Below are 16,497 nucleotides of genomic sequence, written 5' to 3' on the forward strand. Positions count from 1 at the left end.
ATAATCAAATAGAACCACATTGACCTATTGCCCATTGAGAACGCCTTGTTGCAAATCTTGAAGCAATGTGGGTAGTATGATTGCGACTATGATTCTTCTCCTCCGATCAAGGTCAGGTCTCCGTTCTAATCACTACCCTTCTTGGCTTCATACTTGTCTCCTTATACCCCATCTACACGTCTTACTATAATTAGTTTACAATGGGTCAGGCCTATTGGAGGCGGGTGGAGAGGCAGGTGTGGAAGAATGGAAGTGGGGCGTAGGGGATGGTGATGGGTTGGGGATGAACTACAAGAGGGGGCTAATGGAGGACAAAGCGTGGGAGTGGAGACACAACTTGCCAAATTTCCAACCCTTCGTGTGGAAAACAAACCCATGTGACTTTTCTTCCATTTAATTCCCCTTGCAACCAAATGTAGCATTGGTATACATCTCTATCTTGAGGTAAGGGTGTTAAGTAGTTTGGTAGTTTGGTATCGCTCAGTTCAATGCAAGCTTTTTTTAGGCAAATCAAAACTAAACCATATAATAAACGATTTCACATGTTAAAATGAAGGTCATTTATAAACTATTTCGGTTTTAACAGTTTTATAAGGTTTTTAATTTTATTTTTTTGTTATGGTTTCTATACAATACTAATTTCACTTTGCTGATTCTTAAGCCTTGATCGTCTACATCGTTGAGGTCTGGACTCAACCGTCCATAGATGTTTCAGTTGTGATTAATGATATCAGATCTGTAAAAGAGTGCTCTATTGGAGCATTGTTTCAAAAATTGGATCAGTATAGTTTAGTGCTCTTCACTGCTTTTAGTGAAAGTTGAATGGTTCTCATTCAATCCCTATATGACCCGGTTCATGCAGTTGTGGGGTCAGTATGGGCCCACGGGACTAGTCAGGCCGAAGGCTTGGATATCCGTCTTTAGAAAAAGAAAAAAATAAAAAAGAAAAAAAGATTAGTATCGTGAAATTACCTGGATTGGACCTGTATCGATTGAGACTGATCCTAAGTCTTGATTGTTTTGATACCAAACCATTGGTACAACATAAGGGTGAAAATGTAATAAAAATCTTTTTTTTTTAATATAAAGAATAGGGGTAAATCTAGGGGTGTCAAATGGTACGATTTCGATTATTTGTTTTGATTTCGGTTCAATTTATCTTTTGATAATGTGAAACCAAACCCGAACCAGATAGGAGTATGCTGAAATCAGAATTGCTTTTATCCAACTTTGGTTTTAACAGTTTCTAATTGATTTTTGTTATCCGGTTCATTATCAGTTTGTATGCGGTATATAATGTTAAATTTAGAAAAAGGTTTGCAAATTCAATTTGTAATGCCGTACATTTGGTTCACATTAGAGATCAGAGAGGGATTGGGAAGTATTGACCAAAAAAAAAAAGGGATTAGGAAGTAGGGAAATGGGAGAGTAAGAGAAAGTAGAAGATTTAGCTCTGTGTGTTTCGAAGAGTTGAAGTTGAAAGTTGAAAGTTGAAGTTAGAGACTTGCAATGAGAAGATGATGGGATATGTAATTGTCATTGGTAAAGGATAAAGACAAAAATTAAATATATTATTTCATAATTTGTATCTCATCAAAACACAAAGAATCAAATATAGAAATAACCCATCAAAACACATTTTTCCTATTTTTTGTGGAGACCTATCAAAATATTGAAACACGGTAACACCATTGGTAGCGGTTAACTATCAGTTTTGCGGTTTTGAACCGAACCGGGAAAATGACCTAGACAACTAGAATCAGATCATTTTTATATGGTGCAGTTCGATTCGATCATAAACGGTCAAGTAAATGGTTTTAGTTATATTTTGACACCGAGCTATCTAAATCAATATCGATCCCAAGCTTTAAAACTGTCAGATATTGCTCAAGGACTTGGTCATTGACTCAATGGATCAAGTCCCTTTAGTGCATTTAGAAAAGGAACCTCTATTAACCTCACTATATACTCTTTCAAGTTTTCCAAGAAGCATATGGCCCTCTTGGGTCCCATCCCAGCACCTCTCTGGGTCCTTCCTTGATTCTTCAATGGGTCCCTAGTATATGACCCCATAATAAACGGGCCTTAGAAGAAAAAAATCTGTAAAAGATCGACCTTTTTTATTTTTTTTTGATTTTCTCCATATAAACTAAGATAAGTTTGGCCATGATCAAATTTATGCTTAAAAAATTAGAATAATAAAATGGAGCAACAGCTTGGCTCGTTGCCCGTTGGGAATGCCTTGATTTGCTGCTTGGCTTGTTGCCTGTTGGAAACGCCTTGTTGCAAATCAGCTGAGAAATTAATCCCAAGTAGCCTTCTGTGTGGAACAACAAATCCATGTGGATCCTTTTTGGTAATTCCACGTGGAAGAACCCCAAGTAAGGTATACAAATTAGGAATTAAACATTCATTTCGAACTGCAAACCAATTCATCACCAACAACGTACATACAGTAGTAGTACAGCCATGGTTTAAATTTTCCACTTATGAAAGTTGGGGTACCAAATGTTTCAAGAAAATATATCTAGGTTATTCAATGTTTGTGAAATTATATTTCCGGTAACTAATTTTATATTTTCAATTATACCCCAAACATTACTTTACACCACCGCCCCTTCACAACCACATACATCTTGCAACATTCCCTCCCTCCCCCTTTCACACAACCCCACTCCCTACAAACCCGTTTCATCATACTACCCTATCCCCACCCCACCCCACCCCATCTTCCCCATGCAACTGCATCATCCCCTCTTCTTCCCTGCGCGCCATCCACCCCGGTCATTACGGTTTCTAGATGAATAAATATGTGATCTTTTTTGTTCTTCGAATTATCATACCTTTGGATTTTTTATTTTTTATTTTTTGGTAAAAACATACCTTTGGAAGCTACCCTGTCATTTACTTCTTGACTTGGGTCTTCATCAATTGGGTATTGCGGAAAAGAACAAAAGATAATATTGAGATATGAGAAAAGTTAAGCAATGACTTAATTGAGCTCAAGTACTGGAAACAGGATAATTCGAGAGGTGTCAAATGGTGGTTGAGATGGAGGAGACTGGAGAGGAAATCAGCCAGGGTCCGAAGGGTGGGTGGCCTCCAGATCGAGGCAGACAAGCATTGATCACTGACTTTCTGAAACCTCAGGTAAGGGAGAAGGAGGGCGAATCCCTGCCTGAGCATCCTATGAATGAACCATTCTCGGCTGAGCAGGATGTGGCTGAGGAGGGTCTCCCAAAGGTTCCTGCTGGAGATGAAGGGAGACGCTCTTATTCTTCCGTGGTGGGGAGAGCTCTGCCGGATGTGGATAGTTTGCCAGACCCCATTCATGCGGGCACTGATACAAAGATAATAGTTCCTCAAGATGCCTATGAGGAACGCCTCCAAGGCTTCCGATTTGCTTTGATTGGCAGAGCAAATTTCAAATTCATATCTATGGATGACATCCGCAAGGAGGCGAGAGAAACCTGGAACCTCAAAGGCGGTGTGAAGATGGCTCCGATGGGGAAGGGTTACATCCTCTTCAAATTTGAAAAGGAAGGTGACATGGCAGCACTGTGGCGAAGGAGCCTTACGAGAGTCACTGGTCATGTTCTCCGTTTCCAGCGATGGAAGCCTGACTTTGATGTGCATGCGAAGAATATCAATACTAAGCTCGTATGGATCAGATTCCCCGATTTGCCTCTTGAATATTGGCATGAGAAGATCCTACTCACTATGGCTAAGGCTGCCGGGAGACCTGTTGCACTAGATAGATGTACTCGAGCGGCTTCCATGGGATCTTTTGCTCGGGTCCAAGTGGAGATCGAAATGGGAGCAAGCAGGCCTGAGGAGATTCAAGTGGAGAGACGACAACCAGGAACGGGGGAAATTTTCTGGTTCAAACAGATTATTTCCTATGAAGATGGCATGCTTAGGTGCGGGTATTGTAAGAGAATGGGTCATAATGTGCAATCTTGCCGCCATCGGAAAGCACCAAATAGAGAGGTGCAGCACCGTGAAGGACACATAGATGGTGAGACGTTTGGTGAAGAAGAAGGTGGAAGACAGGATGAAGGCCCCTAGCAGGGCGGCGACGCGGCGGAGATGGTGAGTAATGCTGGAAGATCCTCCGCTCAGCCAATGCACGGATCTCTTTCCTTCTCAAGAGCTGCTGTTTTAAGACAGTCTACGCCTAATAGCATATATGGGAATCTTGAAATCATCCTTCCCTTGGAAGACAATTCTGAGAAGGAAGGGAATCTGCCAAGTGGCAATGGGATCATTCCAAATCAACTTTTTGAAGGAAGTTCTAAGGAGTACTTGGTGGAAGATAACAGCTCTGAGGCTAGCTCACCCCATGGGCAGTGCAATCCTCCATCTAGCAAGGTAGACCAGCAACTTATGGACCGTCCTATGGTGGACAACCCATTGGGCGGAACTGAATATGGACCCGACCCAGCAGACTCTGCAAGCTCCTCGTCCGAACATGACTCTCATCCTTTCAGGGAAGAGAGAAACCAGAAAGGCGCTGAGATTGAAGCTCCTAACATAGGTAGGGCCCCTGTGCCTCGTACTCTCAGGCCTCGTAAGAACAGAGCAGTGAACATTGGTAGACGGGGAGGCTGCCGGAAGACTCACGCTGGCAGAGGAGGGCGCGATCATGAATGGGAGGGCCCTGAGCATGTTGTTTCAGACTTGTCTCCATCACATATTGTGGGAGGAAGGGTGATAGTCCAACACCAAGAAGTGACAGCAATTGACAGTTTTCTTCGAGATGTGGAAGATAACTCTAATAGACCTGTGCATGAAGGTGGAATGCTGGGGCAGACTTCAATGCTGGTCATCTGGATGCCACAAATAAGTGATTTGATGAAGGTCCTTTTCTGGAATATTAGGGGCATCAAGAAGGTGGTCGGAAGACGGGCCTTGAGAGAGTTGATTATTCAGAAGGATCCAGACCTTCTGTGTATCGCAGAACCAATGATAGGTACCTGTGACTTTCCCAATTTGTTTTTTAATAAACTAGGCTTTTACGGTGATTTTATTCATAACAATAGGCTCAATAGAATTCCAAATCTATGGATCCTGTGGAGAAGAAATTTGAAGGTCCCTGTTTCTGTTTCTAAGTCTGAACAGCATGTTACAATTGCTTTGGATTGGGGTATGAGCCATATCCAGATTTCCTTTGTTCATGCTAGCAGCTTTAGGGCGGGGCGAAGAGCTTTATGGATGGATTTGGTGGCTGATACTCCTCAAACTCCTACTCCTTGGACTGTTATTGGTGACTTTAATGCATGCCTTCAATCTCATGAGAAACGTGGCCCAGGAAATTTCAGTTTGGGGTCGGCAACAGAATTTGGAGCCATGGTTGACGCATGTCTTCTATCTCAGGTGCCCTCGATGGGCAGGAAATTCACCTGGACAAACAATCGATGCCGAGGTAATGTCTGTGCTGTTCTGGATAGAGGTTTTTGTAACGAAGAATGGATATCCTTTTTTCAGGACTGTTCTCAACAGGTCCTTCCTCGGTTTGCCTCTGACCATTCCCCTCTGCTTGTGGTCTCAAGTAGCAGCCAGCGCCCTCCAAATTGCCCCTTTCGATTTAATAATTTTTGGACGGATCATGAGGACTTCGATAGGGTTGTAGCTGAATCCTGGGCGGAGTGGGTTCCAGGGTCACCTATTTTTTCCCTAATGTCTAAACTCAAGCGGCTCAAAGGGGCGTTAAAAGGTTGGGCGAAACAGACCTTTCCCCATTTTGAAAGGGGTCTCGACGAGGCAAAGAAAAATCTCACCCACGTGCAGGAGGAGATTGACAGTAATGGGTTGTCGGATCAACTGTTCCGAATGGAGGCTGATGCTAAAACGGCTCTTCTCAAGGCGCAAGAGAATCATGAAAAGCTTTGGGCAGAAAAGGCGAGACTCAGGTGGTTGACTTATGGGGACAGAAATTCTAAGTTTTTCCATCTATCTGCTAAAATGCGAAGAAATAGAAATACTATCCGATTCCTCAAAAAACAGGATGGGTCGATTGTGGAAGGGCAAACTAATTTGGGTGAGTATATTGTGGAATTCTATGAGGGATTTCACAAAAATGCTCCTACAGTCGATCATCTTGATCTTTTGGACAGCATTCCGAGGGTTCTCCAACAAGTAGACATATTTCATCTAGACTCTCTTCCTGGTAATGCAGAGATCATGAAGGCGGTCTGGGCGCTTGATCCTGAAAGCTCGCCTGGCCCAGACGGCTTCTCTGGAAAATTTTTCAGGAAGTGTTGGAGCATTGTGGAAGGTGATGTTTGTAATGCGGTGAAAGCCTTCTTCAGGACTAGTCGTATGCCTAAAGGTGTTAACAATACTTTCCTAATTCTGATCCCTAAAGTGGACGGAGCTGAGACTCTGGACAAGTATCGACCATTGTGTATGAGCAATTTCTTCTGCAAAATAATTTCTAAGGTGCTGGCTATGCGCTTAGAGAGATTTCTCCCCAGGCTCATTTCGGAAGAACAGGGAGCTTTTCAAAAAGGGAAGCTGATCCATGACAACATTAGTGTGGCATCCGAGTTGGCGAACTTGATGTACTCTGCCACGAGAGGGGGTGGCCTTGGTATAAAAATAGACATCAGAAAGGCATACGATACGATTTCTTGGTCTTTCCTCTTTAAGGTGATGGAAAAATTTGGATTCTCAAAAAATTGGATCACATGGCTGCATCAATTATTGGCTTCAACTAAGATTTCTGTTCTTGTCAATGGAGGCCCGCAGGGCTTCTTTGGCGTGGAGCGAGGATTGAGACAGGGAGACCCTATATCCCCCTTGCTTTTTATCATGGCGGAAGAGGTTCTCTCTCGAGGCCTGACGAGATTGACCCACCAAAAAGATATTATGCCCATTTGTGGCCCTAAAGGCGTTGCAACCCCTGGACACATCTTATTCGCCGATGATATCTTTATCTTCTCGAATGCTTCATCCAGGTATGTGGCTAACCTTAAAAATTTTCTTATGAAATATCAGGAGTTCTCTGGTCAACACATCAGCTTCGAGAAAAGCAAGCTCTTTCTAGGGAAAATTCCTCCAACTCGTAAGCAAGCCATCGCTGAGACTTTGGGCATCCCCATTTGCAGCTTTCCAACTCGATACCTTGGTGTTGAGATATTCAAGGGAAGAATCACAAAGGAGGCATTTCTGCCTGTGTTGGATAAAGTAAAGGGGCGCCTTGCTGGATGGAAAGGTAAACTTTTGTCGATGGCGGGCAGGGTGGAGTTGGTTAGATCAGTCATATCCGGTATTCCTAATCATAATTTTGGGATCTATTGGTGGCCCTCTGCTCTCCTTGTAACCATGGAAAGATGGATGAAGAACTTCATCTGGACAGGGGAAGTGGATACCTCAAAACCAATTACAGTGAAGTGGGAGTCTGTTTGCAAACCGAAGGAAGAAGGGGGTTTAGGTATCAGAAGACTCAGAGACACGAACATGGCAATGCTGTGTAAATTGGTATGGAGAATAAAGCATGAGAAATCTGCTGCCAATTCTTTTCTTAGAGCCAGATTTGTGAAAAAAGATGGGTCATTTAATAGAGGTTGTCGGCCGTCGTCTATTGCTCTGGGCATCAGAAAGGTGTGGAAAACTGTGGAGGCAAACGAACGTTGGATTATTGGGAGAGGCGATCTAGCAAATTTCTGGAAAGACAAATGGTGGGGCCCTAGGTCTATTCTTGAGGAGATTCAGACTCCTGACCTCCCTCCCCTCCCTTGCAATGCTAAGGTTTGTGATTTCATCAGGAATGGCGAATGGTCACTTCCAGAGGTCCGCTCTCACTCTCTCAGACAAATTTTCCTTGCAATTAAAGAGGTGAAGATTCCCAGTGCCCAAATTGAGGACTTATGTATATGGCAGCTATCTCCTCTTGGTTCTTTTACTACATCGTCAGCGTGGGAGGATATTAGAAGAGTTGCTCCGGCAGTGCATTGGAACTCTTTGGTTTGGCACAATAACCTCCCTCCAAGAATTGCTACTTTTGGATGGAGACTAGCTCATGAGAGACTCCCAACGGACGAGCTTATAAGGAAAAAAGGAATTTTCCTAGTCTCTCGATGTAGCCTCTGTGAGCAGTACGAAGAAAGTATGGAGCATATTTTCCTTCACTGTCCTTTCTCCAGAGATATTTGGGAGAAATTCACTTCTTGTTTCGCAATTCGATGGTCTGAACATGAGTCAATTGATAGCTTATTTCAGTGGTGGAAGAGGAAATCAAGATCGATCAATTTAAAAAACTCTTGGATGATAGGGCTTACCATCATTGCTTCTCAAATCTGGAGGGAAAGAAATATCAGACGGTATGAAGGAAAAAAGAGGAATGGGATCTACTCATTTCAATACATCTGCCAGGATCTTGCTCTATATGCAGGGACTTCTAAGGGTGAAGTGAAATCGATTGCTGATATTTTGTGTTGCAGAAAACTGGGGCTGAAGATTGATAACCCAAAGATTGTGCCGCCGCTGGAAGTTCATTGGTGTAAGCCACCGGATCAGTGGATCAAAATTAATGTTGATGGCAGTTCATTGGGAAACCCGGGTCGCGCAGGAGCAGGGGGAATTGTTCGTGACAGTAATGGGCAGGTTTGTAAGGCTTTCAGTACTTTTTTGGGTGTTAAAAAAATATATGAAGCTGAATTTAGCGCTGTCATGGAAGCAATATTGGTTGCTATGAATATGAACGCAAGGGGCTTGTGGATCGAGTCGGACTCCGCAGCTGTAGTGGCTGCAACTCAGAAGATGCATATCCCTTGGTTTGTTTTACAAAAATGGCGGTTTGCTCTCCCATTCCTTCAGTCCATTACATGGAAAATCACCCACTGCTTCCGTGAGGCGAACACTGTGGCAGATTTTTTGGCAAAGAAGGCAGCAAAATCGGGAGCCTCTGACTACTCCACCACTTTTCCCAGTCATGTATTAGATGATTTAGAAAATGATGCCTCGGGTAGGCATAGTTTTCGCTTCTGCTAGGCTCTTGCTTCTACACTCTGCTGATGGCTATGCCGAAGGTGGAGTTTCCAAGTGGCTGTAGTGGTTGCGAGCCTGCTTGATTTTCTTTCGTCTTTGGATGTATTTCTCCTTTATTTCCTTCAATAAAATCATCCTTTAGCAAAAAAAAAAAAGAGCAAAGATGGCTGCTGAATCAATTCTGGTCTCTGGAGCACAAGGAATCTTGGCAAGTTTGATCTCTATTGCTACTCAAGAAATCAGTTTAGTATCAGGTTTCAAGGGAGAGTTGAAGAAGCTCCAGACTACCTTGACCACCATCCAAGGTGTTCTGCAAGATGCTGAGAACCAACAAGTGGAGAAAGTGGCAGTGAAAGAATGGCTGAGGAGGCTCAAAAGTGTTGCTTATGATGCAGATAATGTGCTTGATGAGTTCAACTATGAAGTTTTAAGACGTAAATTGGAGATCCAGAACCGATTGATGGGAAAGGTACGCAATTTCTTCTCACGCTCTAACCCAATTGCGTTTCGTCTTAAAATGGCCCATAAGCTTAAGGATATCAATGAAGAGTTGGATGGAATCAGAAAGGATGCAAATGACTTCAACTTTGGAGTACTGGATCTGTACTCATCATCATCATCATCAACTTATGATTCCACCCCATCCTCCATGATGTACAAAGCTGATGACAGGCAAACCACCTCTATTATAGACGATTCGAAAGTAGTTGGAAGGAGAGATGATAAATCAAAAGTAGTGAATATGCTTGTCAACACTAGCAATGATCAAATCATCTCGGTCTTCCCCATTGTAGGAATGGGGGGACTTGGTAAGACCACTCTTGCTCAATCGGTCTTCAATGATTTGTCAATTGTGAAGAACTTTGATTTAAGAATGTGGGTATGCGTGTCTGAACCATTTGAAGTCCATAGACTTCTAAAAGAAATCATAGAATCAGCTAGTGGTGGAACTAAATGTGATGCATCAAACTTGGATGTCATAGCACGAAAGCTCCAAGAGAAATTGATGGGCAAACGTTTTTTGCTTGTACTGGATGATGTTTGGAGTGAAGATGGTGAAAAATGGGACAACTTGATAAATCCCTTAAAATCTGGTAGTGTAGGTAGCAAAATTATTGTGACTACACGTAGCAATAATATTGCAAAGATGATGAGTACCCCAAATTACATTCATCATTTGGGAACATTATCAGACCGAGATTGTTGGTCTTTGTTTAGTCAAAGAGCATTTAGTCATGGCGAGATCCCCCCCAATAATCTGGTGGATATTGGAAAGAGAATCGTAAAGAAGTGTGGAGGAGTACCTTTAGCAGTAAAGGTCTTAGGAAGCTTGATGCACTCCAAAATAGAAGAACATGAGTGGTTGCATATGGAACAATGTGAAATTTGGAATTTACCAGAAGTGAGCAGTAGAAGAATAATGGGGATATTAAAGTTGAGTTACGATCATCTGCCATCACACTTGAAACGTTGTTTTGCATATTGTTCAGTATTCCCCAAGGATTATAAATTTGAAAAAAAATTCTTGATACAATTATGGATGGCAGAGGGATTCCTTCAACAACCACCCAAAGGAAGCAAACAAATAGAAGATGTTGGCAATGAATGTTTCTATATATTATTGTGGAATTCCTTTTTCCAAGATGTGGAGAAGGATGCTTACGGAGATATAGAGACATGTAAGATGCATGATCTTGTACATGATCTTGCACAAGTTGTTGGAAAGCTTGACTATTCCACTATGCATCAAGCCAATAATGTGGGAGACATTTCTGATGAAGTTCGTGGTCTGTCTCTTTTTCTTGATTGTGATGATGAGGAAACATTAATTATTCCTGAAGTGTTGGAGAAGGCAAAGAAATTACGGACATTAATATTATCATCATCAAGCTTGATCTCAAATGACATGTTGATGAACTTTCAGAGCTTGCGTGTGTTGGACGTATGTGACTGCAATATGAAAGAGGTGCCACCTTCAATAAGAAAATTGAAACATTTAAGGTACCTTGACCTATCAGATAATCCAATTGAAGTGTTGCCTGAGTCTATCACTACCCTTTACAATTTGCAGACGTTAAAACTCAATTATTGCGATGATCTCAAAGAGCTTCCCAAGGAAATGAGAAAGATGGTTTGCCTGAGACATGTTGAATTTAAATGGGGAAACGAATGCACTGAGATGCCAATTGAGATGGGGAGATTGATAGATCTACAAACATTAACATATTTTATAGTGGGCAAAGATGGAGGACACAGTATTAAACAACTAAGGTGCTTGAATAATCTAAGAGGAGAACTGACTATAAAGGGTCTGGAGAACGTAACAACTGGAATAGAAGAAGCCAGGGAGGCAAATTTGAGAGGGAAGCCAGATGTTCGTGATTTAACATTAGAGTGGGGGCATTCTAGGAATACTACTGCTGGCCTATTAATGAATGATGATGATGATGCTGTGTTAGAAGGCCTAGAACCTCATCCAAACTTGAAAAGGTTTTCGCTTCGAAACTTTGGCGGTGCAAAATATCCTACATGGATGGCATTAAGTGGTTTGTCAACATATAAAAATTTGATTGAGTTTAAACTCTATGGTTGCCGTAGATTGGAATATGTCCTAACGTTAGGGGTGCTACCATGTTTGAGGGTTCTTTGGTTAAATGACATGGAAAAGGTGAAATGTATTGGTCAGGAATTCTATTATAGCAGCAACAATAGTGGTAGTACTAGAGCAGCTTCTTCTTCTTCTTCAAGGACGACGGTGGTAGCATTTCCTTCACTTAAGGAACTATATTTATATAGAATGCGTAATTTGGTTGAATGGTCGGAAGTAAAAAACTCCTTTCTATCTCTTGAGGAGTTGCGGGTCGTCTTATGCCCTGAGTTGAAAATCACGCCAAGTGGATTCCCTTTCCTCAAAAACTTGTGGTTTGACGTAACAAATGAGATGGCACTAAAGTCACTGTCAAGCAACCTTATCTCTCTCAACTTTATTGATATTCGTTCCTGTCAAGACCTCAAGTCTGTGCCAGGGAGGTTGCTACAAAACAATGCATATTTTCTTGAGACCATGATGTTTTCGTATTGCCCTAAGCTTGAAACAATTTTTCCAAGTCAAGAAGAACAAGTTGAGATATCCCCTCTGCTCACCCCACTAGTCTTTCCGTCTCTTCGATCATTGTCAATACACAAGTGTCCTTTTGTAAAGCCTTTTCCGGAGGAATTACGGGGAATGACTTCTCTTCGATCGTTGAAATTGACTGGCTTTTGGGAATTGAAGTCACTACCAGAGGGGTTACAACAGCTCACTATGCTTGAGACACTAAAAATTGGTCGGTTTTCAGAGGGGCTGAAGGAGGTGGATTACATAAAAGGGGAAGAGGATCTCCACACCTTGTCTCCCTTCGAGACCTAAGACTTATTGGGTGGCCAGAGCTCAAGAATCCCCAGCGAGGCCAACTAAAGCACCTCACTAATCTACTATTTTAGTAAGTTCTATTACTAATCTATGACTTTTAGATTAATCATGCAGATTTTTATTGGAGCTTTGTTATTTATTAGCTACCTTCACCATATGATTTCCAGCGATCGATAATTAATCATGATCCTATCTAGCTTCGCTGATGGAGGTCCATTACCCAGCTAGGATATTGTTCAGGTGAGGTAAATTTGATCTGGCTTATTTTATTTTATTTTTTATTTTGATTTTTATATTTTCTTTTTCTTTTTCTTCTATTGTTCAACCATATAAATATGAATGGATCTCCATAATTAATCTTATTTGCATGAATTTTGAAAGCTCTGATATGCTGTACCGTTCACTCTCCACCCTTCACCCACAATTTCTTAAATTATTTCTTTTCTTTGCCTTGTTTATAATGCGTGAATTTTTTTTCATCTTTCCGTCTTTTTGTGATATTATTGAATTAAAATGGAAAGAAAACTTTCTTTTACCTGGACTTGTGATAGGACAGAGAAGAAATGAGTTTAGGCCAATTTGCATAAAAATGTTTTTTTCATTTGAAATAATTGGTTGTATATATATTCAATTCTTCTTTCCCACTCCGGTCCTCACCTTTTCTTGGAAAGTGACGAGCACATCAGTCAAAGTGGGGACAACCAGTGGTATACGTTATACCTCAGTAGCACCATTGACGATTATGCACACAACTGTTAGATGGGGACAAAAGGGGTGCATCATAGACCCTCATACCTCATCAAACGATTGTATGCACAGCTGTGCACAAAACCTTTTGCTGGGAAAAAAATTCCTTTGTAAGTATATGACCTATCTATCTTGTACAACCTTTGGGATTGCTCTCATTCATGATTAGACTAAAGGCCGACCAAATAAAGCCATTAGAAGGACATAAGAAGGGAATTTTCTCTAATCCAACAATTCTGAACCATCGCTCATTTGGTTGGTTGAAAGCATACAAGACCCGATCCACATTGTGGGAAAACACGAGATACCTGATCTAAAAGGGGTTCCTTTTCTCATTTATTTTTGAGAAAGTGCATGTGCTGAGTATTGTCTTATTGAACTCATTCATACTGTTTGATTATTGAGTAGGGTGCTTTTGCTTTTGCCAGTTATTTCTCCTTTTCACATTTGCAATGGCTATAATGTCCCACTTTGTTACTATGTTTTGATGTGAGCTTCTTTTTGTTGTTGCAATATGGCTTCTGTGTTTCAAATTGGGACCCAAAGCTTAGATCGATTAACAAGAGATTGAATATTGTGTAGCAAATTGGGACCCAAAAGCTTGGGCGTGAGAGAAATGGAGAAACTGTGGGAGGATTGGATGGGGCCAGGTGGGGGGCTTATGCAGCCACTTTCTTCCACTTCATTGCTATTTGCAAAGAATATCATCTCAAGCTTCAACAAATAGCAATATCTTGCCCCACTACAAATTTGTTTGATCAATCTTGTTTCATTGTCTCTATTTCATGCTTATGGAACCTATGACTCATTTGCACTTATGAAATTATATTTGTTTTTAAAATTAATTTGTTTATTATATCAATTCATTATTTGTGACTCGTTAATTTTTTTTATTATATATTGAAGCTAACATGGTTTATGCCCCTAGGTGAGTCTTTAGCTCAAATGGAAGAGCATGTGGGATTACACCCATGAGATGTTGGTTCAAATCCATCAAGACTCTAGAACTATTATATCAGCTCTGTTGCATTTATTGTTCAATTTAACTTGCTATAGGGATATTTTCCTATTGGTTTGCTTGAATTTAGCTAATGGAATTGTTAGATGTTAGGTTGGTTAACTAATGACAGTAATGGCTCAGTCCATCTGCCTTCTTGGCTTAAAATGGTGAATAGAAGTGGCCATTTTGAAGAATATAGATTCTTCAAAATATTTATTTATTTATTTATTCATAAAAGCATATGAATTGCAGTTATGGAAGGAATTCCAACAGCATTTTAAGTGATAAACCCACGGAACCTGCCTTTGGTCACCCAAATGGACTACTTCAAGAATTTGTGAGCTTCCACTTTTGATTCTTTTGAAGCGATTCCTACAGAGAGAGAGGGCTTGGGTCTTTGAACTTCATTTTTCATGTATGATTCCTTATGATAAAATTTGAATTAAAAATGGTTTTTTCATATCTTTTTCATGTACAGTGGTCGAACTATATATATACAATGTTTACAAAGTTGTTAAGAAAATAATTGGAAGGAAAACATAAGAACTTGATTTTAGGATAGATGGATGAAATCATGACTTGATTCCAGTACATTCCAAAACTGTCTCATGTCCATCCGTTGGCTTGATTCCAACATATCCAAAAATGACTCGTATCAATCCGTTAAGGCGGATGTGATCAATCAGTTGAGAAATCATAGGAGAAGATGGAGAAATGCTAATGTGGTCTTAGCTGGAGCATGCAAGTCACATATGCCCAACTTGGACCGTAGATTCTGAAATTGCTCACAGTAAAGAGACTTGGTGAACAAATCGGGCAGTTGTTGTTGAGTAGAGATCTTGGCTGGGAAAAGGAAGCCTTGTTGGATCTTATCACGAACGACATGACAATCGATCTCAATATGTTTTGTACTCTCGTGAAAGACCGGATTGGCGGCAATGTGGAGAACTGCCTGATTGTCAAAATAAAGTGGGATGGGTGCCAAAGATGAAATGCCAAGGTCATGTAAAAGATAAGAGAGCCATGTAAGTTCACATGTTGCAATGGCCATGGCACGATATTCAGCCTCCGCCAATGACCGAGAGACATTTGTTTGCTTCTTTGTCTTCCAAGATATAGAACAAGAGTCAATAAAAATACAATATCCAGTGGTGGAGCGGCGGGTCATGGGACAACGGCCCAATCAGAGTCACAATAAGCCTTTAAGGAAAGGTCAGATTATTTAGGAAATAATATGCCTTGCCCTGGGGTAGCCTTTAAATAACGCAATAAACGAATTGCTGCATCCAAGTGAGGTTGGCGAGGCTGGCGAGGTTGGTGCATGAATTGGCTTAAAATGTTGACAGTGTGGACAATATCGGGCCGTGTAACCATGAGGTATATCAAATGGCCAACCATCCTTCGATAGATAGAAGGATCATAAAGGACATCACCCACAGAATCAGATAATTTTAAATTTTGTTCCATGGGAAAATCAGCTGGCCGAGAACCAGTTAAACCACAATCCTCCAGTATAACCAAAGTATATTTGCGCTGAGAAATGTATAGACCACTCTTGGAATGAGCCACTTCAATTCCAAGAAAATATTTAAGAGTCCCAAGGTCCTTAGTATGAAATGTTTGGCATATGAGGCTCTTGACATTTTGAATGGAAGTATCATTGGATCCTGTAATGACAATGTCGTCGACATACACAAGGACAAAAACAAAAGTGGTTTGTTGATGTAGAAAAATAGTGAGTGGTCAGCTTGAGATTTTGTGAAACCAGAATGCAACAGCACTTTGGTGAATTTTGAGAACCAATTGTGGGATGCCTGTTTAAGGCTGTACAAGGACTTGTGTAGGCGGCAAACAAGATTCTCCCCCTTTCGTCGATAACCGGGAGGAGGGGTCATGTACACTTCTTCTGTAAGGTCCCCATGCAAAAATGCATTATTCACATCTAATTTATGTAAGTTCCATCCACGAGCAGCAGCTATAGCAAGGAGAGCACGAACAGTAACCAATTTTGCAATAGGAGCAAAGGTATCATAATAATCAACGCCTTCAATCTATGTATACCCTTTAGCAACGAGTCGGAATTTGTAACGATCAATCGATCCATCAGAGTTTCTTTTTATTTTGTAAACCCATTTTGAGTGCCAGGGGGTAATGGAACAAGATACCTTGTACAATTGTTCTCAAGGGCCACTATCTTAGCTTGCATAGCAGTGCGCTATTCCTGTAATTGCATGGCTTCAGAAAAATTTGCAGGTTCACAAGTTATAGATAAAGAGCTAACAAAAGAAAGGTGAGAAGGAGAAAATCGATCATAAGATAAAAAAAAATTAGAGAGAGAATGAGATGT

At 41.1% G+C, this 16,497-nt stretch overlaps 3 protein-coding genes across 3 annotated transcripts; all 3 read left to right on the forward strand.

Annotated features, from left to right (window-relative positions):
- The first annotated feature begins 3,039 nt into the window (after window positions 1-3,039).
- Window positions 3,040-4,068, forward strand: LOC122067766. Its single transcript, XM_042631599.1, has one exon. The coding sequence runs from the start codon at window positions 3,040-3,042 to the stop codon at window positions 4,066-4,068; it is 1,029 nt and encodes a 342-aa protein (XP_042487533.1).
- A 21-nt stretch (window positions 4,069-4,089) lies between these two features.
- LOC122067767 lies at window positions 4,090-8,994 on the forward strand. The gene is made up of 2 exons (XM_042631600.1): window positions 4,090-8,503; window positions 8,657-8,994. Exons 1-2 carry the CDS (start codon window positions 4,090-4,092, stop codon window positions 8,992-8,994), a joined length of 4,752 nt encoding a protein of 1,583 aa, XP_042487534.1.
- Window positions 8,995-9,154: 160 nt separating this feature from the next.
- Window positions 9,155-13,893, forward strand: LOC122067768 (putative disease resistance protein RGA3). Its single transcript, XM_042631601.1, has 3 exons — window positions 9,155-12,473; window positions 12,571-12,643; window positions 13,733-13,893. Exon 1 carries the CDS (start codon window positions 9,155-9,157, stop codon window positions 12,398-12,400), a length of 3,246 nt encoding a protein of 1,081 aa, XP_042487535.1. The 3' UTR covers window positions 12,401-12,473; window positions 12,571-12,643; window positions 13,733-13,893.
- The last annotated feature ends 2,604 nt before the right edge of the window (window positions 13,894-16,497 follow it).

Source organism: Macadamia integrifolia, unplaced genomic scaffold, assembly GCF_013358625.1.
Source record: "Macadamia integrifolia cultivar HAES 741 unplaced genomic scaffold, SCU_Mint_v3 scaffold3103, whole genome shotgun sequence".
Taxonomy (NCBI): domain Eukaryota; kingdom Viridiplantae; phylum Streptophyta; class Magnoliopsida; order Proteales; family Proteaceae; genus Macadamia; species Macadamia integrifolia.